Raw genomic sequence first — 27,485 nt, forward strand, 5'->3', positions numbered from 1 at the left:
TTAATGTTTTTAACGTTTTTAATGTTTTCAATAATATATATTGACAAATTTAACTAATTTTAGAAGATTTTGAATTATTAAAATTTTTCAAATTATTGTCAGAATTGCAAAAAAATTAAAGGTTTTGTATTATAATTAATTTTACAGTTTATGTAGGTAATTTCATAGATTATAAGTCAAACAAAAAAAAAAAAATACACAAAAATTCAGAATTTTCTTATGAATTCACAAAAATTTAATTTTTTCAGCACTTTTAATAAAAAATCCTGTCCTTTCCCTGAATTGCCTATATCAGAATATATGATTATTATAATTATATTAATAATAAAACTATATATTCCAATTCATATTATATTTTTACACAAAAAAAATGAATTAAAAATTATTACGTTCTATTATTTTTAAAAATTGCCAATTTGATTTTTAAAAAAAGTGAGTGAGATATTAGCCGTGCGCGAATTGTTGCTAGTGATTTATTGTAAATTAAATATTAATTGTAATTGTTTATATTAGATTTTTAACTATTTTGTTTGACTAGAAACCTTTTTTACTACTTACACACTGAAAAGAAAATTTAATTGATTCAAATATCCATTTAATTGACTATTAGCAATTAAATATTTACTTGAATCAAATAATATTTATTGGAGTCAATTAAATGGTTCAATTCATATTTGATTCAATAATTTCAGTATTTGAATCAAATACCATTTAATTGACTCCAATAAATATTATTTGATTCAATTAAATATTTAATGGATAATAGTCAATTAATCGGCTAATTGAATCCGTTCCCGGACGATTGTCCTAATTTAATTTTCCTAATTGCATTTTCCTAATAATCTATTTTCCTAAAAATCATTTTTCCTAATTTCGTTTTCCTAATCCAATTTTTCTAATTGTAAATTCCTAATATATAAATTTTCCTAATGGTTAATTTTTCCTAAACGACAAATTTTTTTGAATTATGAAAATAGATATTCGTCTGTCACGATGTTCGATTTTCAATTGCTTTCTATTCGTAAATGTTTATATTTAAATAACCGTTGAGTTTGACGTACATCTTTCAAAATTTGTATTAACAATTTAACCTGTTTAATAAATTGAATTTCTAAATAATTTCTTTTGCAAAATTCAATTATTTTCAAAATTTTAATAAAATTATTAGCAAAATATCAATTATTTTCAAAAAATTTCCTTAATTTAATGATTTTTAATATTTACTATTTTAATAAAATTTTCCAAAAGAATTTAATTATTAAAAAAAAATTTAATAAAATTCTACGCAAATCTTTAATTATTTTTATACAATAATAAACATTTCACAGGAATTCAATTATTTACAGATTTTTTTTATGAATTTCTTCACACAATTTCATTTATATAAATTAAATTTAATTATTTTCAAGAATTTTAATATAAATTCAATTATTTTCGACAATTTTAATAGAATTTTTTAAAAATCAAATGTAAAATTTTTAATTTTTGAATGCATAATTTTTTTTGGAAAATTAGGAAAATAAATAGAATTAGGAAAAACAGATTAGGAAAATTTGATTAGGAATTTTAACTTTAGGAAAAAGACTTTTCGGAATTTCTGAAATTAGGAATTTCAAATTAGGACAATTGGTAGGGAATCATTGAATCAATTAATTTTTTTTTTTTAGTGCAGCACTGATACACGAATTTAAACAGATTTGTCTGACTAAAGTGGACTTTAACCACAATGTCTTCTACTACTAATAATAAGAATTATAATAATCCTATTTATATTAAAAATAAATAAATAAATAAAATTAATAATAATATTAATAATAATACTAATAATAATAATAATAATAATAATAATAATTTCTAAATGATTTTACGATAACATAATGGAATTTTGACTTTCTGTTAAACAGAGATCGCGCCACAGTTGGTCTATAGATTCATTGAACAGACAATGCAACCCGGTCCATCGGTTTCTCTGAAATGTAGCGCAGCGGGTAATCCTACGCCGCAAATTTCCTGGCTGTTGGATGGATTTCCGCTGCCGCAAAACGACAGACTTCTCATTGGCCAATACGTAACTGTGTACGGAGATGTAATCTCCCATGTCAACATTTCGTCAGTGAAGCCGGAAGACGGTGGCGAATACGAATGCACAGCGAGCAGTAAAGCTGGAGAGGCAAAGCATTCTGCCCGACTGAATATTTACGGTGAGAATCGTTTTTCAATAAACGTACCCACATACATATATACATAGAAAATGAATACAAACCCCACGAGGAGTGTAGAACTATAAAAAAAAAGTATCCCCTTTTTTGTAATTTTAAGAAAATCTTATGTAAATGGAGGATAGTTTGTACTATACATATATATATGTACATACACGGTTCTAGACATGTGAGTATTACTGTGTAGGGAGGGAAAACATTATCACGTAAATGGAACTATTATACGGAGTGGTTTTAGAAAAGAATCTCTTTTATTTGGGCATGCAACCATATTTAACGAAAGTGTATGTCAACTGCGCTTCTTGAAAATGAAAATGTCTCTTCACATTCTCACTTTTCTGTGGATTTATCCTTTTTCGAATATTATCGAAATTCTCTCGGAATTTGTGAAAAGGACATTTTTAGTCAATTTTTCAATGGAAATTTTATCTACGACTAAGATTTCGCATATTATACTATAGAAATTTTCAGTGACCTTAATTTAATTTTTCGAAAAGTTCCTTAATCTAAAAGACTCTTCTGTTCAAATTTTACCTTAGTGAACTTTTCTGACAGAAAATTGCTACTTTATATTTTATTTAAATTTTTTTATACATTTTTATTTCACTCGAATTTATGGAAATCAATTAATTAACTTCACGAATAACTTCTAAAAATAAAAAAAATTTTTTTTTCTAAAAATATTAACTTCTTAAATGTAATTAAAATTTTATTAATTTACAATTTAAAGAAATTTTCTATATTTACTTTCTTTATTTTCATTCAATTTCATATTGTTTAATTAGTAGACAATTATTTCTCTGTTATAAAGAAATTCTAAATGAAAAAAATTGATATTGATTTATAAAACTCCATTTTTGCTTTTCTAGTTACTTTAAATTTAATTTACTTTTTTAAATTTAAATTTAAATTCAAGAAAATGTGATTGAATTAAACAATTTTCGATTAAATTAAAGAACCTTTCCTCTTAATTTAATTAAAGATTTTTTTTGGTTTAATGGAAAAGAAATTTAATTAGGACATCCCGAAAGTCAATAAATAATTCATGTCAATTAACACAATTGCAGTCGAAGAAGAAATTTTTTTTTCAATCATCAAAAAAAGGTATTCATTAAAATAAAAGCAATTTTTTTTAATGTCTCCTTGTTTTAATTAAATTAATTTATTATTTGACTCATTTTTCATTAAAATAATATAAATAAATAATAATAAGAATAATCTTTTTTTGTCTGACTAAAATTTTCTTTACTACTGAAATTACGATTCAATAGTATTTAACAAACGTTCGCGTGACTAAACTGTCATTTACTACTAATGATGACTATCAGTAGTAAGAATAATTTATTTTTATCATTTATAATATGTTTAATATTTTTACTAAAATGGTTCTATCAGTAGTAGAGAACAATTTTAGTCAGACAAGACAATCAAACTTTGCGCAGAATTGGTGCAAGTGGTAAAAACGGTTTTAGGCTGACGCTTAGTCTCAGGTATTTAAAAATTACAACATTACTGGTTCAAAAACTATTTTTTAAATTTTATGAATTATATACAACTTACGTTAATATAAAATAACTTTTACTATACTAAAAATAATCACACGAGAATTTAATCAGTCTGACTGAAACCAGATTTTTCTACTTATATCACATTAGAAGAGTAAATTAAAATTTTAATAAGCACATAACATTAATATAAGAATTTAAACCAGTTTGTCTGACTAAAACAGCATTCTCACTACTGTTATGAGAATTGATGAGTAAATTGTCTGACTGTAACAGTTTTGTACTACTAATATTGTAATTTTTCGAAAAATTTAAACTAAATGCCTATAACTTAAGTCGTTTTTACTATTTACAACAATGATGCACAAATTTTAATTATCGTCTGACTAGAATTTTCATATACTACTGATATTACCATTTTAATAATATTTAACACATTTTTTTGGTTTAATATAAAATAAAATTTATTTCACTAAATATAATCTCAGTAGACTTTAATATGTCTGACTGAAACTAACTTTTTCCACTTATAACAGAAGTCCGTAAAATCCGTAATTTGAAAGAAAAATGACAAAAAGTTCGTAAATTGTACGATATAATTTGGAGAATTTTAGAGAAATTACAAACGATTGTAGAAATTGAATTATTTTCAAATGTAATAAAATTCTTCTTCGAAATTCAATTATTTTCACAAATTTTAATGAAATTTTTGGACAAAATTTCAATTATTTTCCTCAATTCAATGATTTTCAATAGTTGATATTTTAATCAAATTTTCCAAAAAGATTTCAATTATTTAAAAAAAATTTTAATAAAATTTAACGCAAACATTTAATTATTCACATAAAATAATAAAAATTTACAAATTTTTTATAGATTTCTTCTAAATAATTCAATTATTTTCATAAATAATAAAATTTTTACATGGATTCAATTATTTACATGAATAAAATTCTTTTTAGGAATTCAATTATTTTTACAAATAATAAAACTTAATGCTGAATTTTAATTTTTAATACAATTTTAATGCAATTCCTCGAAAAGTGTGATTATTCTTAAAACTTTCATTAAAATTCGTCGAGAGAATTCAATTATTTAAAAATTTGTTGAAAAAATTCTTTATGAATAATTCAATTATTCAGTAAATTATTTCTTTATTTAAATATTTGAATTAAAAATAAATTTCAATTCAAGTTTTAGATCAAAATTGAATATTAAAAGCATTATAGTGTGAATTTTTAGAAATAATTGAATTTTGAAGAGGTTTCATATTAAAATCTTTGAAAATTTTAATTTCTGATACTTTTAACTAACAATTCTGTAGAAGAAAAAATATTTTTGAAAAAGTTTGTTTCAATTTTATTTGAAATTATTTTTTAGAAATTTTTATTTTCTAATAGGTTTATATTTAATTTTGAAGAATTTTTGAAAAATTGAAAGTAAAATTGAAAAATGAATTTGTAAATTTTCAAAGAACTTTTTCAAAAATTATTTAAAATAATGGATTTATAGAAGAATTTTAGTTAAAAAAACTTAAAAAAATATTTTTATTTTGGAGAAATTGCAAATTATTCAATTATTTTTATAAACAATGAAACTCAATGCTGAATTTTAATACAATTTTAATGGAATTCCTCGAAAAGTGTAATTATTCTTAAAACTTTTATTAAAATTCGTCGAAAGAATTCAATTAATTAAAAATTTGTTTTTAAAATTCTTTATGAATAATTCAATTATTCAATAAATTATTTCTTTATTTAAATAATTGAATTAAAAATAAATTTCAATTCAAGTTTTAGATAAAAATTGAAGATTAAAAGCATTATAGCGTGAATTTTTAAAAATAATAATGAATTTTGAAAAGGTTTCATATTAAAATCTTTGAAAATTTTAATTTCTCATACTTTTAACTAACAATTCTGTAGAAGAATAAATTTTTTTTGAAAAAGTTTGTTTCAATTTTATTTGAAATTTTTATTTTCTAATATATATTTAATTTTGAAGAATTTCCGAATAATTGAAAGTAAAATTGAAAAATAAATTTGAAAATTTTCGAAGAACTTTTTCAAAAATTATTCAAAACAATTGATTTATAGAAGAATTTTAGTTAAAAAAACTAAAAAAAAAAAATTTTTTATTTTGGAGAAATTACAAATTGTTGCAGAAATTCAATTATATTTTTGTATTTAAATAAATGAATTCTAGTAAAATTTTCTTATAAAAATTGATTTAAAAATAAATGAATTAAAATTTTAAATAATAATTAAATATTAAAAGCAATAAAGCGTGAATTTTTAGAAGTAATTGAATTTAGAAATTAATTTTTTTGGAAAAATTTAATGGAATTTTTGTCTATATTATTCGAAGTTTTTATTTTCTAATATATATATTTAATTGGAGAATTTATTGAAATTTCGTAAAATCAAATATTGTAAACAAATGAATTTGAAAATTGTCATAGAACTTTTTCGAAAATTATTAAAAATAATTGATTTAGAATAATTTTAGTTACAAATTCTTAGAAATAATAATTGAATTGAAATGATGAAAATAATTTTGAAGAAGTTACAGTAATAATATTCTTATAATATAAAATAATGATTTTATCACTGCGCCATCTTTAATTATTATAAAACATAAAGATGACGATTGTTCCAAGTCAAAGACTCGGAGTAATCGATATCTTTATGTTTTATAGTTACGAAAAAATTTAATTTATAGTTTTAAGTAAAATGTTCTCTTATTTGACTCTGACTGGTTATATTTTTGTCATTGGTCCGTAATTTTTCATTTTTTGTCCGTAAAGTCCGCATTTTTAAATACTTTCACTGGTTCGAGTTCGAGCCCTGTGTAGGTGAAAAATAATCCATTCGGGACACAGTTGGTTCTTGAAAATATCTTTTTTTTCAAAAAATATTTATTTTCGGGGTAAGGACTGAAATTTATATCATACATCGGACTGTCCGATACAGTCTGATAAAATATAAGAAGAATAAAAATATAATATAAAATATAAATATAAGAAATGAAAAAAAAAATAAAAATAAGAAAAAGAAAAGGAAGAAAAATAAAAAAATCAAAAGAGAATAGACGATGAAAATTAAAATTATCTTCCACAGCAGATATATATTATAGAAAAGTGTGTGTGTGTGTGTGTGTTTTGTACGATATCAGAAACATAATTTTTGCTAAAGCTCTTATTGAAGTAGTATATAAATCGAATTTTTATGATTGCCTCAACGGAAGTTCTGTGGTATAAAATATATAGCTCAAGTATCTTGGGGTCTTTGCACAAAGTCATTGACGTTGACGTTCAACGTCGACGTTTCCCCGACCTCGTTTCCTTCTTTTCCCTGAGCATTGATAATGTTCGAAGCAATCACGCAATTTTCTGATTGCAGGATTACCGTACGTGAGAGAAATGCCAACTATTTCAGCGGTGGCTGGAAAGCAACTATACATCAAATGCCCTGTCGCCGGGTATCCAATTGAAGCGATAATATGGGAAAAAGGTAAGAAAACCTATTCGATCGTTTCGCTTCAAATTTACCGAGTTCTGCTTTAAACGTATCCTTCCTGTAGAGACCGTACTTTATCGTTGAAAGGAGAAATTGGAGATGTCCAAGATAAATCTTGAAAGTCTCTCTTTCTCTCTTCTTTTCTTTCTTTATTCTTCATTCTCTCGCTCTTTCTCTTTTTTTTCTCTCTCTCTCTCTCTCCACTCCTAACTTTTACCTCCTATTTTTGTTATTGGCATCGAATTATAGTTCTCCATTGTGAAAACTCCCCACTCCAACAAAACATTTCCTATTTTTCCCCGAAACTATTATTTAAGAATAATAAATAAATCGGTAGTGCTCGCTCGAGAGAACTCTACTTTAATTTATTTTCCAGTTTACTTAATTTTCGAAATAAACGTAGTGTAATTAAATTTTCTTCACAATTGATGTTAAAAATAATGTCTTACTTTAAGGAAAATAGAATTTTTAGCTTCAAATTGCAGTCGAAAATATATAAAATTTTACTGTTGAGTAGAAATTTAAATAATTGTATTTTTTATAGATATTAATTAATTATAATTATTTAATATAATATTTTAAGTATAAATATTAATTACTTTTTTCTTTTTTGATTTTGCGCCAATACAATTCTTCATATAGTTTTCTTAGAATTTTACTAAAAATTAGTAGAACTGTTTTATTAAAAGTCGTTAAAAGTTCCATTAATTCATTTCCTGACTCGGATGACTAGCAATTTTTAGTGAAATTCTACTAAAAAAATTAGTAAAACTATTCGAAAAATTAGTTATATTTTACTAATCAAAAAGGGGAAAATCGTCTATGAAAATTACGAACAATTAATTAAATTTTACTGTTTGTTAGTTGATTTTTCCCTAATTTAGATTTAGAGAATTAGTAAATTCCACTAATAAATTTGTAGAAGTTACTATTTATTAGTAAAATTTACTAATTCAAAAGCAAAAAGTCAGTCACTGATTCAAATTAATAAACACTAGCAAATGTTACACGCGGAACGTGATATTAAATTTTTAAATAATTATTATTGAATAATTTTAGATTAAAACTTCAAAAAAATTCAATGATTAACTAATTTAATAACTAATTATTCTTGTTTATGAAATTCAAAAAATTTTAATAAAATTCTTCACAAGAATTAAATTATTTTTATAAATAATAAAGATTCTTTGTAAGAATTCAATTATTTTTATAAATAGTAACATTTTTTGCAAAAATTCAATTATTTTTAAACAAAATTTTAATAAAGTTCCACGAACAAATACAATTATTTTTAAAAATTTTAATAAATCCTTGTAAATAAATCAATTATTTTTTTAAATAGTAAAATCTTTGCAAAAATTCAATTATTTTCAAGAAAATTTTACGAAAGAATTCAATTTTTTTAATTCGTTATAAAAAATTTTTAAAAAAAATTCAATTATTTTCTAAAATTTTAATAAATTCTTCGAAACAATTTAATTTTATTTATGAATAGTAAAATTCTTTGCAAACATTCAATTATTTTTAATACAATTTTAATAATGCATTTCATAAAAGAATTCAATTTTTAAAAAATGTTTAATAATATTTTTAATTTTTCGAGCAAAAATTAAATTATTTTCTAAAATTTTAATAAATCCTTTGAACAATTCAATTATATTTATAAATAGTAAAATTCTTTGCAATAATTCAATTATTATAAAAAAAAAATTCCATGATAGAATTGAATTTTTTTTCTTAATTCGTTATAAAATTCCTCAAAGGAATTCAATTACTTTCTAAAATTTTAATAAAATTCAATAAATGAATGTTTAATTTCAATTTTTAACAAACATTATTATTTTAAAAACTTGAAAGAAATTGTTCGTAAAATTAAATTATTTTCAACATTTTTAATTAAAATTATTAAAGAAACTGCACTATTTTAAAAAACATTTAAAAAAATTCTTTAAATAGAATTTAATTAAAATTTTTAAAAATTTTAACACAATTTTTCGCGAGAAGTCAGTTATTTTCCTAAAATTCTAGGAGAATTTTACTATTTTATTTTGTAATTCTATTTTTCATTAGTAAATTAATAGTGAAAATTACTAAAAAATTCACTAAAAATTCCTTAAAAAAATTACTAAAAATTACTAAGGTTGCAAAAAAATACTAAAAATATCACTAAAAAGTTATTAAAAAAAATAATAATAACAACTAAAATTGGCTTAGCATTAGTAAAAGAAAGCTTTAATAATAATTTGAATTTGTGAACGACGAGTTTTGGAATTTTTTTTGCAAATTACTTTTGCCCATAAAATTTGAATTACATAAAATTTCTTTTTTCTTTTTCTTATTACAATAGATGGTGCGAGACTACCGACAAATATGAGGCAAAGAGTTTTAAATGGTACACTGACTATTGAAACCGTTCAACAAAATGCTGATCAAGGAACTTACACGTGCACGGCAAGGAATAAACACAACTTTACTGCTTATCGGTCAGTCGAAGTTCGAGTTATTGGTAAGTGATACATTACAAATTTTCCAATTAACTTTATTTACTATTTAGAATTTTTCTTTCTTTTTTGAAAGAGAATAATAATTGACAATTTTTATTGTCAATTATTGGTATATTGACAATATTACTTTGTCCATAGTTTCATTGAATCAAATGAAATTATATTGAAATGAAATCATATTGACATGAAATTGATAAAATCATGTTTTGAATGACAAACATTTATCGAATTTTAGGAAAAACAATTTTTGTGTTTGTTTTTAATTATTCAAATGGAAGTTAAATTTTTATTTTAATATAACAATGTTTACGTGATTTATTTTAATAGCGTCGGTAATAAAATTAAAACGTTGTAACTGAATATAATACCTTTTTTTTCGTATAATTTTTTATGTTTATTTTCTTTATTTAAAAATTATTTTCGATTTTTCGTACCATTATTTATATATTTATTTTCTTTAAATTATTTTCGATTTTCTTGTACCACTTCTTATATTTATTTTCTATTTTTAAAAATTACTTTCGATCTTTTTTTTATCAATTTATATATTTGTTTTCTTTATTTAAAAATTATTTTCCATTTTTTTGTACCTACCATATTTATTTTTCTTTATTTGAAAATTATTTTCGATTTTTTCATTGTCCAGTAACTTGATCGTTAATTGTAATATAATTTTCGTTTCCTAAACTCAAATTACAACTATTTACAATTTTCTATAAAATTCTTCATAGAATTTTCCATACAATTTTTGAGAGTAGGTATTTATTATTTTTTTAAATTTTATTTTTTAATTATTTTATAATTTTTCTATCAAATTTTCCACAAAACATTTTATTTCAAAATTTATTAACAAAAAGAAATGGAGAAAAATGGTATTATATTCATTTACAATTATTTATTTGTTACTGTAATTTTTTTGGTAATTGTCTCAATTTTTTTCGAGTCTGAGTAAAATCTACAAGAAGAAGAATATATAAATGCATAATACGGGTATATACATGTGATTAACGTTATTTTATAGTATACACAAGCGGAATAGTTTTTCTCTATTTAATACTAGAGAAAATAGTGAATAATAATTAATTAATTAATTAATTAATTGAAAATACAAAAATTAAGAAACTAGACTTAGTAAACACTATTTAACTTTGAAATGAATTGAAATTAAATATTGAATTAAAAGAAGTATTTAATTTAAAAATTTTAATTAAAGAAATTTATCTTAAGTGGGATGGCTAAGTGGATTTGTCACTAGACTCACAAGATAAAGCCCAGGGTTCGATTCTTCACGACTGCGGATTTTTTCTGCTTTTGAATTTCGCTTTTCGATACTTGATTCGAAAGAAAATTATTCTAATTGAAGAAATTTATTTAATTAAAGAATACAATTAGTGAATACAATTAAAGAATGCTGTTAAAGAATACTATTAAAGAATACAATTAAAAAATACAGTTAAAGAATATAATTCAAAAATACAGTTAAAGAATAGGCTTAAAGAATACAATTAAAGAATTAAACTAAAGAATTCTATCAAAGGATACAATTAAAAAATACAATTAATTAATTAACTAATTATTTAGAATTAATTCATTAAATATTGAAATTTTTTATAGAATTAATTTCATATAATTAATGAATTATAACGAATACTTATTTTCAAGGCGAATACCTTAAATACGCGTTGTATACGAAGCTTTCAATCTAAAGTTGTGGAGGCAAATCATCTTTCGCTCGACGAATCTTCATTTACATATTTAGTAATAATTCCATTCGTCCAGTAGCATTAAGTACAGTACAACCTGTGTATGTAAATACGTCATGCATACCAAACCGACCAGTTTGTATTCGTGGAATAATAATTTAGTTTCTATACTCAAGAAACCCTATTCGTAATTTGCGATTACAATATATAGTGTTCCAATTTTCCGCAAAATTCGAAATTTAAAAACAAAAATTTCAAAATTTCTCTAGCGAAAAAAGAATTATATTCGGTTATTATTTTCAGTTAATCATTATATCTGGCTTGATCCTAATTCGAATAAGGAAATTTCAACAATTAAATTTAAATAATTCAATTATTTCAAATTATACTGAAAATTATATAACACAAACGAATATTGTGATTAAAACTTTATTTGCGAGGGGAAGAAACCAAATAATGAAATTCAGATAAATTAATATTTTCATTCAGAACATTTTTAAAAAACATTGTTTTCAAAAATTTTATTCAAAACATGGAATATTTTTTAACTGAATATTTCTTATTCTGTTTACAGATATTTACATATTTTATTTATTTGAAATAAAAAAAAAATTCCATCACATAATTTGTAAATATTTATAATAATAATGAATAATAATTATGATGGACTATGGGGCGAAAAAAAACAATGACTGATGTATATAATCGATTTTTACACAGTGAATTTAAATGTTAATGAAGAAAATGAAAATTTCGTTGATGAGATTTTCCACTTGGTAAAATTCCCCGTCAGTTTAATCGCGAGTTAATGTATCAACTTTAGAGAATCTGCAAATAATTGATCAGTATGCTGCAAAGAGGCACTCCTTTGATATTGGAAAGGGATGGTTTCTCAACGCCTTGTAGATCTGCCCTTATTTTCTTGATGTCGGCATCGGAAATTGAATTTCGTATTCCTTAGAGCTTCAATCTCGATCTTAATGATTCAACGCGAATAGAGAAATCCTGCGCACATCAGAGCACCGCAATTCACTGCATCGCTCTCTAGCAACTAACCTGCACGCGCTCGCTCACAAAGCTACTGTATAGTTATATAACGGGTGGATGGTAAAATTTAATTAGTTCATAATTACGCGCAGTTTATTATTTTTTTATTATTTATTATATAATTTTTTGAATTGGGTTGTAAATTTTCGTTTATCTCTCAAAGTGTCTAGAAATTTTATTTTTTTCAAAAAATAAAAAAAAAATTTAGAAAAGTTAATTTTTAATTGGTATTTGAGAATTAATGAATATTTTACTTTTTTATATTTAAATAGATATTTGACTTACGCTGAAAAAAAAATGTTACCTGTAACACAGATAAGTTTCTCTAAAATAACGAAAGTCTTAACTAACAGTAAAACGTGAAGTGTTAAAATAACACCAGAATGGATTAAAATAATATGCAACAGTTTAATCCCTCTAGGATTAAATTAACACCAGAAAGGATTAAAATAATATATTTTGGTGTTATTTTTAACTGTGAATGAAATTTTACTTTAAATAAAACACCAAAGTCAACGATTTGTAAAAATTCAACTAATTTAGCTTCTCCAGGGAGAATAGTAAGTTAGTAAGTTAGTTACTAACTTACTAACTAACTTAGTAACATAGTAACATAGTTACTAAATTTATCTGTGTACAAAATTTTTTAAAAATTCTCGTCAAAATTTCAATTCTCTTTATAAATAATAAAATTCTTCTCTGATATTCAATTATTTTACAAAATTTTAATCAAATTCTTGTCAAAATTTCAATTATTTTCAAAAGTTATCTAAAATTCAATGATTTTCAATATCTACTATTTGAATAAAATTTTCCAAAAGAATTCCATTATAAAAAAAAATTTCAATAAAATTCTCCGCAAACATTCAATTATTTTCATAAGTAATAAAAATTTTTACAGCAATTCAATTATTTACTATTTTTTTTATAAATTTCTTCGCAATAATTATTCAATTATTTTCATAAATAATAACATTTTTACAGGGATTCAATTATTTTTATAAATAATAAAATTCTTTTAGGAGTTTAATTATTTTCATAAATAATAAAATTCTTTTAGGAGTTTAATTATTTTCATAAATAATAAAATTCTTTTAGGAGTTTAATTATTTTCATAAATAATAAAACTCATTGCAGGATTTTAATTATTTTTAATGCAATTTTAATCGAATTTTTCGAAAATTAATGAAATGTAATTATTCTTAAAAATTTTATTAAAATTCGTCCAAAGAATTTAATGATTTAAAATATTTGTTGATAACATTTTTTATGAGAATTTAATTTCAAGAAACATGAAATTAATAAATTATTATTTATTGTATTTAAATAATTTAATTCTCGTAGAATTTACTAATAAAAATGGTTTTAAAAATAAATTTCAGTTAAAATTTTAGATTATAATTAAATATTAAAAGGATTATAACGTGGATTTTTAGAAATAATTAAATTTTAAAAAAGTTTCAAACTAAAATCATTGAAATTCTTAATTTTTCATATTTTTGCCAAACAATTCTGTAGAATTAATTCTTTTTGAAAGTTTAATAGGATTTTTATTGAAATTATTTCATGTTTTTATTTTTCAATGTATATTTAATTGCAGAATTTCCGAATAATTGAAATTTTGTAAAATTGAATTCTAAACGAATGAATTTAAAAATTCTCATAAATCTCATCGCAGCGTTTCAATTATTCTTCATACAATTATAATGGAATCCTTGAAAAAAGTAAATATGTTCATGCAAATTTTAATAAAATTCGACAAAAAGAATTTAATTATTTAAAAATTTGTTACTAAAAATTCTTTATGAGAATTGAATTTTGAGAAACATTCAATTATCCAATAAATTATTTACTTTTGGATTTAAATAATAATTAAATTCTTGTAGAATTTTCTAATAAAAATTGATTTTCATTTCATAAAAATGACATGCAGTTAAAATTTTAGATTATAATTGAATATTGTGAAATTTTGTGAAATTTAATATTGTGAACAAATGTATTTGAAAATTTCCAAAGAACTTTTTCGAAAATTATTAAAAATAATTGATATAAAGTAAAATTGTAGTTAAAATTTTTTGAAAATAATAATTGAATTGAAATAATGAAAATAATTTTGAAGAAGTATATTTTTATAATATAAAATAATGATTTTATTACTTGGTGATCTTTAATTATTATAAAATATGAAGAAATCGATGAGTCCGAGTCGAAGACTCGGAGTCATCGATATCTTCATGTTTTATAGTTATAAAAAAATTTAATAAACTAAAATTTCATGAATTGTAAAAAATAACATCAAAATTGATTATTTTAATCTTTTTTTGTGTTAATTTAATCTGCAACACTTTTTAATACCTCAGGATTTATTGTGAAAATAACGATAAGTGTCGCTAATATAGTGAAATTTGTAGTTGTTCCAAATAAAGATTTTGTACTGAAAAAATATTTACTTAAATCAAATAAAAGTTTACAAAAATCAAATAATTTTTAAAATTATAATTTAAAGGTATTTGTTTTAAATTCTGAAATTATTATTTCATATTAAATTTATTTCATTAAATGAAAATTAGTTTATTAAGTAAATATTTATTATGTAAATATATTAAGTAAATATTTATTATGTAAATATATTAAGGAAATATTTATTATGTAAATATATTAAGTAAATATTTATTTTACAAGAGACAAGTAATTGATTATTCGAACCAAATAATTGTTTATTTTCAGTGCAAGTTTCTAATAAAGAGTGTAAAAATAATTGAGGAATATTTTTCAATTTTAATTTTAGTTTTAATTTACTTTCAAGTTAATTAAATTAATTAAATTAGGTATATTAAATTTAAATCTCAATTTTAATTTCTTTTTACATCCACCTGATATATTATGTGAATTTCTGAACAAAATGTATATAAATATTTAAATATATAATTGACTAGAATTCTGTTTGTATGACTAAATAGCAAACTATCGATCACAATCTATTTTCTAAACTTTTCGAAACAATTTTACTCTTTAAAGAGACAAGTGAAAAATCTATAATCTGTGTGCCGTAGTTCTTGAGCTTATAATAGTTTTGTCTCAAGTTTATCAACAGTCGTTCAGATGCAAAAGTTGTAAAGTTTAGAGGAATTATGCCGATAATTATTGTTATTTATTTACTTCTTTTATTTTTTGAAAGAGGGGTTTTAAAGTTAATTCGATAGAATTAAAATTTTTAAAAATAAAATTATTAAAGGATTAAACAATTTTTTAATTTTTATCATCATGATTTAAATTATTGGTTTTTCTCGTGTATTATTAAAGAGCTTTTTGTTAATATAAAAATGTTAGTAATTGAAAGTTTCCGCTTGACTCTTTTCTTGAAAATAACTTTTTCTTTACAACAAAAGTGCAAAAATCTAAAAACAATTTTTGACTGTTTCAAGAATAAAATAATGAGAATGTATTAACTGTTAGTACTAACAATATTCTTATGAGAATTTACAATGTAAAATAACTTTTCTTACTTAGACAAGAATTATAAAAGCTTTTAGTTATTTTATCTGATTAAAGAAACTTTTACCACGTACAGCTGAAAAGGAAAAATTAAATCCATTTTGTCCGAGTGAAATGAAATTTTCCAATTTTAAATTTTAGAAATTTTGTGAATTTTGGTTTTCAAAAAAAAAGTATTATAAATTTTCTCAGTAGAATTTGTCTGACTAAAATCAGCTTTTACTACTTAAACCTGAATTGGAAACACAATTAAAAGTTTTACTACTTAATGAAACCGGAATATTAAAATTTTTGAATATTTAAATAGTACAATCAACTGAATATAATAATTTTGTAATTTGTAATTTACAAAAATAGGAATTCTTTTAAAGACTAATTTTAACTACTTATACAAAAATAACAAATTAAATTACACCTTTTACTACTTGAAGAAAGAAATAAGAAATAATATTAAAATTAAAAAAGTAAGAAAGAATAAGAAGAAAATGAGAAAAAAAGAATAAGAATAAGAAAATGAAAAAAATAAGCTAAGTATAAGATAAAAAATTAATTGGATATTAAAAAGTAAATAATAATCTATATTAATATATTTAAATATAAAGTATAAAAGAAACAAAAAAATCTTTTGGCAATAATTGTGTCAGAGATAAAATTAAAGTAAATTAAATTATTTCGATCAGTTTTTACAAAATTATTTCAGAACTATTTGAATTTTGCCAATAAAAGTTCGTCTGACAATAAAATTTCTGTACTACTAATTATAGAAACATTTTCTTACAAACTTTCTGAACAGATCCAACTGACATGAAAAATTAAGAAAAACCAAAAATACTTTTTACTTAAAAATTCCCAATGTTTAAAATAAAATTTCATATTCTTCATTTTATTCATAGCAATTAATGATTTATTAATTTTTCCCAAAATAATGGAAAAAAGGGATAATTTTCGGCATTAATTCCGACAATTTTGCAGATTAAATTTCCATGTAATTGATCAGTAAGCCGAAATTCAATATTATCGGATAAAGGTACATGATATGCGAATTAATCAAAATAAATATTGAAATTGTTGATGAACATTGAGAATGCACCTATATACTGAAATGGGTTATTATTATTATTATTATTATTATTTTTTTTTATTTTTTTTTATCAGTTCAAAAGTGAAATGATACGAGATACTTTTGAACTAAATTCTATAAATATAGAGGAATTTTTTCGTCTATATATTATATATATACATTCGTGTAACCTTCTTCTCCTTTCCTATCTCTAACAATTTTTTTCCAGCCTCTATATTTCACCGGCAATCGGCTATTAATCTTTTTAAAACTAATGTAACGATGCAATAACCTGAATCACTTCGCACGACAGAATGCTACTTGTACCTGTGTAAAAGGGGTTTTTTAATTTGATTTGTAAGATGTAAGGATAGTTAGAAGTTGTACTATATATATATATATATATATATATATATATATATATATATATATGAAGAGAATAGAATTCCATTTCCAACGTCTTTAATTCAATTTGCAGAAAGCAATGCGTTTTAAATTCTCTCTCTCTCTCTCTCTCTCTCTCTCTATTTTTTTACTTCAACATCAAGCATTACGAACAAAGAAAATACTTTCTTCTTTTTTCAAATACAAGAATCGTTTCGATTTACGGATTGCCTCTCGTCTCGCCAACCAGGCAGAAAAGGGCAAAGAATAGAATAAACCTTCGTGGGTTGTTTGTACAATCTTTTCATTTATAACTCGAAAAATATAGGTATATATAATAACAGATATATATATATATATATATATATATATATATATATATATATATATATATATATATATATATATATATATATATATATATATATATATATATATAGTATATACAGTATATATAGTATATATAGTAGGAGTATTTTTAGAAAGAAACCACGTCTATTGTATATAGTTTTTTATTTTTATTTTCCTTATAAGATTTCGAACTATTTTTTGTCAGAATTAATTTGAAAAAACAAATATTTTTTTACAGAAAGAAAAACTTTTGTAAATAAATTCGATATTTTTTAAATTTGTCAGAAAAGTTTCTCGGAGAATATCTTTTTCTAATTTATTTTTGAATTTTTGATTTAGTTTTGATTTATTTTTTAATTGTTTCTTTCATTAGACTCTAAATATGAATTAGTGTTTCTCTTACCAATTAAATGGTAAAAATTTAACTAATTTGTTTCTAATAGAAATTTACTAATATTGAAGTAAAATTTAACTATTTTAATTAATTAATTGTTAATTTAAGTAATTAAATTGTTAATTTTTGAGTCAATTTTTAATTAATTACAGGGTGTCAACTAACCATGAAATCCGGGAAATAGCCGGAAATGTAATTTTTTCCCGGGAAAAACCGGGAATAAATCAGGAATTTTATACCAAACCGGGAATTTTTTCACCAAATGAAAAAAAGTTTTATTATTTTAATTTGTTTTACAGAAATCGCTTTTTATTTCAATTTTGATAGATATTTATATACTAAATTTGAATTATTTAAAAATAATTAATTTGATAGTAAAAAATCAGTCACTGATTCAAATATAGTATGTGAATAAATTTTTAAAAAAAATTATCAAATTAATAGAAATTTTGTGAAATTCCACTTGAAAATAATTAAATTTGTTAAAGAATTTCATTCAAAACTTTTTAACAAATCGAATTCTCAAAGTATTTTAATTTAATAATTGATAAACAATTGAATTTTACAAAGAGTCACATTCTAATGTATTCATGTTTCTTAGTGCGAAGATTAATAATTAAAATTTTTATTAGTTAATTAAAGAAAAGATACACACTTAAAATTTTTTAATGAAAAATTGAATTATTTTCAAAAATTTTAGTAAAATTCTACGCAAACATTTAATTATTTTCACAAATATGTAATAAAATTCTTTGTTTAATTTTAATTCAATTATTTTCCAAATTTTTAATTAAAATTATTAAAAAAACATTATTTTCATAAAAAATTTAAAGAAACTTGTCAAAAGAATTTAATTATTCATAAAAACTCTAATAAAAAATTTGGAAGCCATTTGTAGATTTATTTATGTTTCAAATCAAATAAATTTAAATTTGATGAGAGAAAAAAAGTAAAAACCGGAAAAAATTAGAACAAAGCCGGGAAAAAGCCGGGAATTTTGTTGAACGAAAATAGTAGACACCCTGAATTAGTTAATTAATCAATTAACTAATTAAGTAATTGAATAAATAAAATAAATAAATAAATAAATAATTAAAAATTTTTGAAAAATTAAGTATACAATCGATTAAAATTTATAATAATAAATTTTTTTCTTTACCAATAAAGATAAGGATTAATTGAAAACTAAATAAATTGATTGTTAAATTATAATTTGAATAAATTAAAATAATTGTATCCATTCAAATTTGCAGCGAATAAAAATTTGATTAGATTGAAATTTTTATTAATAATAATTGCACTTTAGTTTGATTGTAATTTAGATTAAAATTAAAATTTGATAAATTAAAGTTAGAAATAATTAAAATTACAATTACTTAAAATTAGAGTTAATTAAAATTTTCAAAATTAGAATAATTTCAAATTTCGATAAAGTACAATAATTTAAATAAAAAAAAAATAGTAAGATACTTCAAGTAATTTAAATTTAAATTCAGTGAACTTTTAAATATAAATGAAATTTCAATTCCGTTGACTCACTTCACAAACTATTCTTAGTTTGATCTTTTTATGTTATAGGTTTATAAATATTTAATTAAATGGTTTTAAAATTTAGTTTATTGATTATTAAGAAACAGCAATTTTTAGAATAAGCTTCATCTGATTTATTAAATTTTAAAAGTGAAGTTTAAATTTAATTTTTGAGATTGATTCTCTTCGACAGAGAAAATAAAAATACAGTTAATTTTAATATAGAAAGACTTCATTAATCAATCAATATAGTTAAAATTTAATTTGGAATATTTTTTAATACATTCAATTTTTAAATGAATTCTAATATATATTTCGGGTCAAAATGACGTACTCTGTAAACGAAGGGTTAAAATTTATTTATTTATTTTATTTTTTATTGTTTGCTTATTAATTTGTATTTTATTTTAATTGCATAATCATTTAAAATTTAAACTGATTTGATGTAGTAACTACTTTTTTGCTTACAAATTAGTTCAAATTTTGCTGATTTATCAGTAAGGAAAATTTTTTTTTTACAAAAATTTCTAATTTTAATTAAATTTTCTACAATGAAAAGAATCATTCTATTAAAAATTGAAACAAAAAAAAATTGTTACTGGTGAATCAGTAAAATTTAACTGCTTTGAAAGCAAAAAAAAAAAAAAAAACCATCACTGATTCAAATTAGTTAAAATTTTAACATCTTCAGATTTCAAGAGCAGAAAATTATTTAATTTTTGAATTAAAAAATTTTCGAAATGTAAATTTTAGAATTCAAAAACAAAATTTGAAACAAAAAAATTTTGAATTATAAAATTTTCAAAATGAAAAATTTTAGAATTCAAAAACAAAATTTGAAACAAAAAAATTTTTGTTTTAGAAACAAAAATTTAAAAAAAAGGAAATTTTAATCACAGCGCAAAAAAACAATTGTAATTAATCTTTAAATTATAAAATTTGCTTTTCGCAAATTTTATAATTTAAAGATTAATTACAATTGTTTTTTTGCGCTGTGATTAATTTTTGGATAAACTGTAAAAATCCGGAGGGAAAAAAAAATTTGAAACAGAGAGGAAAATGGATAAAACGAGTTTCTCTTTTTTGATGTATTTTTAATTTTTCGAATTTTCTTTCTTTAATCAAGACGCTTCTTTTTTATCCCGAGGATAGAGGGAAGGAAAGAGGGATCAGTAACGGTGGGATGTTACCTTAAGAATTTTACCTTCTAACTCGACCGCATAACCTTAAAGCCGCTTTTACACCGACGTTTTATAGCGTTGCCTAGTCGCGCTCGAGAGAAGCTTTGCCATTCGATTTTCTACCACGGCATATGGAACGTTAAGAGCGCTAGTAAAAAGCGTGCATAAAAACGCACGAGCACTAGCCTGGAAAATCGGACAAGGGACAACTAACACCGTGAAATATGCTGTTTTTAAATTAACACCTTTATTTCTCTCTCTTCCTCTCTCTTTTTCTCTCTTCCTCACTCCCTCCCCTCTCTCTCTCCTTCTCTATTTTCTCTGTTTTCTCTATTTTCTCTCTCTCTCTTTTTTTCTTTCTTCTTCTCTCTTTCTCTTTTCTCTCTCTCTATATCTCTCTCTCTGTCTCTCCCTCTCTGTATATGTATATTTCGGTTCCGAGATCGTTGTTTTAATTACAATCTGTAATTCAGTTTTTTCAGCTTTCACGACGAGGTTTCTTTTTCATTAAGTTTCCATTGGACGTAGTGGGAAATCTTTAAAAGCTTCCTCTGTTTAATTCGATAAAGCGCAAGCTTGGCAAAATGAAACGCTACAAAGAATTCGGTATAGCCTGAGACTCAATTATATTCGGTACATTTAAATTCAAGACAGAAATTTTTAAATCTCAGGACTTTGTCTCTCTCCCTCTATTTCGAGAATGAAAACCGTGAAATAAAATGAGAAAATCTTTTTTCGTTTATAACAAACGCCTGTAAAATGTCATCTATTCTTACGTAAAAAAATTTTTAAATCTTCCACTAATTTTAATTTCGATTAATATATTTTTATTCCTCAATATATAAGTCAATTCCTTTGTTTTGAAACTTCAATTTATTGTAATTTTTTCACTGATTTTAGCAATTTTTTTTTTATTTTATTTTTAAAATTTATTTTATAAATTTTTTTATTAACTTTATCAATTATTTTATTAATATTTTCAATTTTTTATTGATTTTTTATTGATAAAATCAATTCATTTAAATCTTAAAGTTTTTTTTTGGATTATTAATTCTCTTATAGAGCTTATCAATTTTTTTCATTGATTATTATAAATATTTATAACAGAAAAAAATTGCAAATCATTTAAATTACTCTCCCTTTAATTTTAATTTCGATTAATATTTTTATTCTCAATTCTTTTATTGATTTTATTAATAATTTGATTTATTTTATTAATTCTCTTCTTGATTTTTATTTTCATCAATTTCTTATTGATTGTTATTAATATTTAAAAGAAAATAGAAAAAAAGTGCAAATAATTCAAATTTCTTTCTAAAAATCTGCAATATAGTGGCAAGTCAAAAAAAATTAAAAGAACATCGAAAGCATTTCGATTATAGAGAAGAATTATTATTTTCTAAAAAAATATATTCGAATTATTTATTTTCTAAATATTTGTTATCTACTTCAATTTTATTTCTAATCAAATTCAATTTCCAAACATTTTTTTTTCTAATAAAATTAAATTTCTATAATATTTTTTTTACTGTAGAATTCAATTTCTATAAAATTTTATTTTCAATAAAATTTAAATTTCTATAAAATTTTTTTTCTATAAAATTAGATTTCTGTAAAAAATTTTATTCAATAAAGTTTAGTTTTTAAACTTTTTTTCTTACCAACAAGATCAATTTCTAAATATTTTCGTTTCTAATAAAAGTTCAATTTAAAAAATTTTTATTTTCTACTTAAGAAAAATTGCTGCTAACGAAATTAAATTCTCAATGAAATGCAGTTTGAAACTCAAAAAGAGATTCTTCTCTATTCGAAAGATAAAAACGAATTTTTATAAAAATTTTATAATTTTTCTTTTAAAAAAATATTTGAATAAAAGTTTTAATTATACTAACATTTGAATTATTCAATAAATTTTAGATTTTTAGCGAAAAATTTAAATTTCTAAAAAAAAATTCACTTTAAAACTGTGAAGAATAGTTTTTGTCGCTTTTTCTAACCAATTCAAACATGATAGGTATAAGAGAATTTTTTTATTAATGAATCACAATTTTTTTCTCCAAACTAAATTGCTGATGAAATTTATTTTAAAAATTAAAATTTTATTGTTATTGTATTTATTGTTTTTAAAAGTTTATTTTATAAAATAATAAATAAAATGTTTAAAAAAATGTTTAGCATCTAAAAATTTTGATCGAAAATTTTTGGCTTCAAAAAAGTATTTCATTTGAAAAGGTCTCATTTAGATAATAAGAATTAAAAAAAATATTTTTCAGAAAAAGTGAATAGTTGTTATAATTTTTATTAAATTTGAATCAAATTTAAATATTTTATTTAGTACCTTCTTTTGTTAAATTTTTTTTAGTATAAAGTTTTAGTACAACAGAACTGAATAGTAAATATTGACTACAGTTTTACTGAAAAATGGCTAATTAAACATTTCTACAAATAAAATTTTTATTATTGCTAGTGAATAACTTTTTGCAATACTTTTATTTATTTATTATTATTATTTATTTATTTATTTATTTATTTATTTATTTATTTAAGAATAGAAATAGTTTCTAGGGCGTTTCCTAGAGTGTAATCAAAAAAAATTTTTTAAATCAAGAGAAAAAAAGAAAAAAATGTATTAAAATAATTAAAAAAGAGAGAAATAAAAATAAATAAAAATGAAAAATTTTTTAAATTGAATTTAAAAAGTTTAATTATACATTTTTTTTTATTTTCGAAAAAAAAATTTGTGCATATGATAATATTTGAATAAAAAAAATATGAGCCTCCGAAATATAATTTTTAAAAATTTTTTATATTTACAAAATTTTGGAAAAATTGGGAAAAGAAGTGAAGTATTTGAAACGGATTTTCCGGTGAAGTAGGTGGAGGAGGAGGGAAAAAAATCGGTAAGAAATTAGTAGCAGATGTCATAAGTTCCGAGTCGTAAAAATCTTAGCGCGCATTCTGATTTTATTTCTAACTCGAAAGGTACTCTGGCTTATATGGAGCTGACCCATATGTGTCACGAATCTCAGTTACAACTTATATTGCCAAGTTTACGTCTTATTGGACCGTTGACCTGTATTTCTTCTCTTTCCTAGAAAAAAAAAGTTATACTGCAATTTCATATTGAAGTCTTAATAATGCTTTTTATAACTTCTTCGCAAATATTAAATATTTACTTCACTTTTTTTTATATATATTGAAAGTCATTTGGTTTAAAGAAAAAAACGCATTTTATTTACACTAAGTACTTCAATACCAAGTACCATCGCTGTAACGATTTTTCCAGTTGTTCCTAAAAGAAAATCTTTTTCTGTAAATTCTTCTTCAGTTTCTTTTTTTTATTCTTCTTTTTTCTATTTTTTACTTTTTTTATTTTATTTATTTCAATAAATAAATTTTTCACTAGAGAAATTTTTTTTTACAACTTTCTGCAAAAATTATTTTTTGACATAACCAGTAAATACGAAATAAAAAAAATTTCATACTACAATTTTTTCAAAGGGAAAAGAAAAATATATTTTCTTCTTGTTTAATAATTAGTTTAGGAATTAATTATAATTTATAACTACATAGAAAAAAAATTGACCACATTATGATTTACAACTATAGAAAAAATTAAATTGACCATATTATGAAAATTGAAATATTCGTGGAAAAATAATTAAGTTTTTTTCTTTTTTTTTTTTTTTTTTGAAAACTACATTTTTGCTTTATGTGAAAATGTGAAATGAACGTGTACACTTTATTGAGGAGGTGGAATTTCAAACGTGAACTACTACTGATGGTGCACGTAGCATTCTCGAATTGGGAAGTGAAGCTTTATTTCAGAGCTGAGCTAAACTGGAAGTACACTATATAAAATTAATGCTGTTTGTAATTTTCGTACGCCACACTGGATGTTAAATTTAAAGCATGAAAAGAGAATATGTTTAAAAAAAGGGGAAAAAAAAGTTTCTGCTAACAGATCCATGAAAATATTTATTTAAATTTCAAAAACTAATTTGACGGTGGGAATTTTTTTTTTTTGTACTTTTCACGCTGTTATCAAAAAAAAATTATTAGATATATTTACATCACGGGTATATTTTTTAAAAATTATAATTAATTCCCGACTTTCTCGTTAATTTCAAAAGGTTAAAAAAGGGAATATAAAATATTCAATAATGTGAATAAAAAGTTATAATATGAGTAGAGAATATTAACACGAATAAAAAATAATAGTATGAATAAAATATGAGTAAAGAATAATAATTTGAATCAAAAATAATAATATGAATAAAAAATAATTATATAAATAAAAAGTAATAATATAAACATGTAATTATAAAAATATGAACTTCAAAATTTGAAATGTAAAAATGTTAATATTAAAAATGAATTTAATAATATAAAACCTCTGCGCTTTCATATTGTATAATTATTGGTATTTACTTGGTGATCCTTTAAAAATTTTATAATTACATATGTATAAAAATTAAAAAATAATAAAAATAAAAAAATGTAAATAAGAATAAAAATAGAAAAATAGAAAAAAATATAAAAAATGAATAAAAATTTAAGGATGAATAAAAATATTTAAATAGAAGTCTGACTATTAAACTTTTACTACTTAGAATCGAAATAATAGGATTTAAACCATTTGTCTGACTCAAATAGTACTTTAATTTAAAAGTAAATTGACTGACTGAAATAATTTTGTACTACTAACGTTGTGATATTTTAACGACTTGAAACTACGTGTCTGACTAAAACCGTTTTTACTACTGACACCAATGATGCTCTCACTTTAATTTGTTTGTCTGACTAAAATTGTTCTCTACTACTGGCACTGCCATTTAAGTAGAATTAAACGCTCTTTTGTCTGACGAAACTGTCTTTTACTACTTACAATTACTATTATAATAATGAAAATGAATGAAAATGTAAATTATTAAAATAATTTTAACGGTTTTGTCTGACTCAAATTGACTTATACTACTGTTACTACCATTTCTATTGAATTAAAAACTTTTTGTCTGACTAAACTGCCTTTTACTACTAATAATGACTATTAAAAGTAATAATTTATTGTTATCTTCTATAATATGTTTAATATTTCTACTAAAATTTTAGCATCAGTAGTAGAGGAAAATTTTAGTCAGACAAAAAAGATTAAAGTTTGTCCCACATTAGTGTGAGTAGTAAAAACAATTTCAGTCAGACACGTAGTCTTAAGTCTTTAAAAAATTAAAAAGAACAGAAAAACGAAAATATAAAAAAGAATAATAATACATTAACCGAATTGAAATATAAAGAAGGGTAAAAATTAGTAATTAAACAAAAAAAATAAATAAATATTAAAAATAAATATGAAAAATACAAAAAATTCAAATGTACCTATAAAAATAAAAAAATATATAAAAAAAACAAAAATAAGGAAATAAAAAATAAGAGAAACCACAAGAATAATTTGATAAAAAGTGTAAAACTAAATTTGTTGGTTTGAATTGCGAGGGGGGGGGGGGTGGGGAGGAAAAGTTTATAACATTGGGGAGTCCTTTTAGTGTGTTGGATGTTGGGAAAAAGGTGGTTGAGAGTCTCGAATTCTCAATAGAATTGGCATTCTGTTTGAGTGTGTCTTTGGAATCTTTTCTTCGAGTGCAGTATAGGTTACTTGAAAATGTATTCGTTTCTATCCATAAGTTTCGTATCACGTTTTATAGTTGGAGAATACTATTTTCATGAATTTCCGTGAGAATTCGCATTCACTATTTCGTGTAGCTTAAACGCGTGTACGACAGTCCAATGAACTCACAGTGGAATTACAGTCGTGTGGTCAGACGAAAGTTTTTAAAGAGATAGAACACATCAAATTTACTCGTATATTTTTCTCATAAAAATGGAAAAAAAAATTATACTTATCTAAAAAAAAAACCACTTTTAAATATACTTAATATTATTTTTAAAAATTATTTTTTAAAAAAGCGTAATAGTATTAAAATAATAGGGGAATGTAGTCAAGGTTGGCCTACTGTCTAGGTAGGCCACTCGCGTTTTTTTGTCAAGTTCACTAGCGCCACCTACGCGCATTTTTGTCGAAGCTTGTCTTAGTGAAACCTAACTTTTTGTTCAATTACATTTTCGGAAAATCGAAAATTGTGTTTTCTGTGACGTCGGTACAAAAAAAGCTCAAAAAAAGTTTTGTGCATAATGTGAAAAACCATTAATAAAAGATAAAAAACAAATTGAATCGTCAAGGCAAGTATGCAGAAAATTTGTGGGACTCATGATTGAAAGAAAAACAGTAAAAAATCGAATCCCGAAACGTATTTCTTTATAGTTACAACAATTCGGTAATGTTACTTACTGTCAAGGTCGGCCACTATGTGTTTAAAATGCGCAAAGATGAGGATGAGCTACTTCATTTGCAAAAACTGCAATTCTGTATAACTCATAATATAATTGATCATCTTATTAATATTTTTATTTAATTTTATTAATATTTTAGTGCAAAATTTTTTTTTATTTATATTTATTTTTTTATATTGTTTATTGTTATTATTTTGTTATTTCATTAAGTTACAAACTGTAAACAATAAAGAATCAATTTTCCGT

At 22.0% G+C, this 27,485-nt stretch overlaps 1 protein-coding gene across 8 annotated transcripts in view; it reads left to right on the plus strand.

Annotated features, from left to right (window-relative positions):
- Positions 1-27,485, plus strand: part of LOC122509294 (Down syndrome cell adhesion molecule-like protein Dscam2) — a 332,361-nt gene that overhangs the window by 209,934 nt on the left and 94,942 nt on the right. For all 8 annotated transcript variants that reach the window (XM_043623242.1, XM_043623243.1, XM_043623239.1 and 5 more), the window contains 3 exons: positions 1,905-2,201; positions 7,126-7,236; positions 9,590-9,748. In XM_043623242.1, coding sequence (XP_043479177.1) covers positions 1,905-2,201; positions 7,126-7,236; positions 9,590-9,748 — 567 coding nt within the window. The remainder of the gene's footprint in view (positions 1-1,904; positions 2,202-7,125; positions 7,237-9,589; positions 9,749-27,485) is intronic.

This window comes from Leptopilina heterotoma, unplaced genomic scaffold (assembly GCF_015476425.1).
Source record: "Leptopilina heterotoma isolate Lh14 unplaced genomic scaffold, ASM1547642v1 Lhet_60, whole genome shotgun sequence".
NCBI classification, from domain to species: domain Eukaryota; kingdom Metazoa; phylum Arthropoda; class Insecta; order Hymenoptera; family Figitidae; genus Leptopilina; species Leptopilina heterotoma.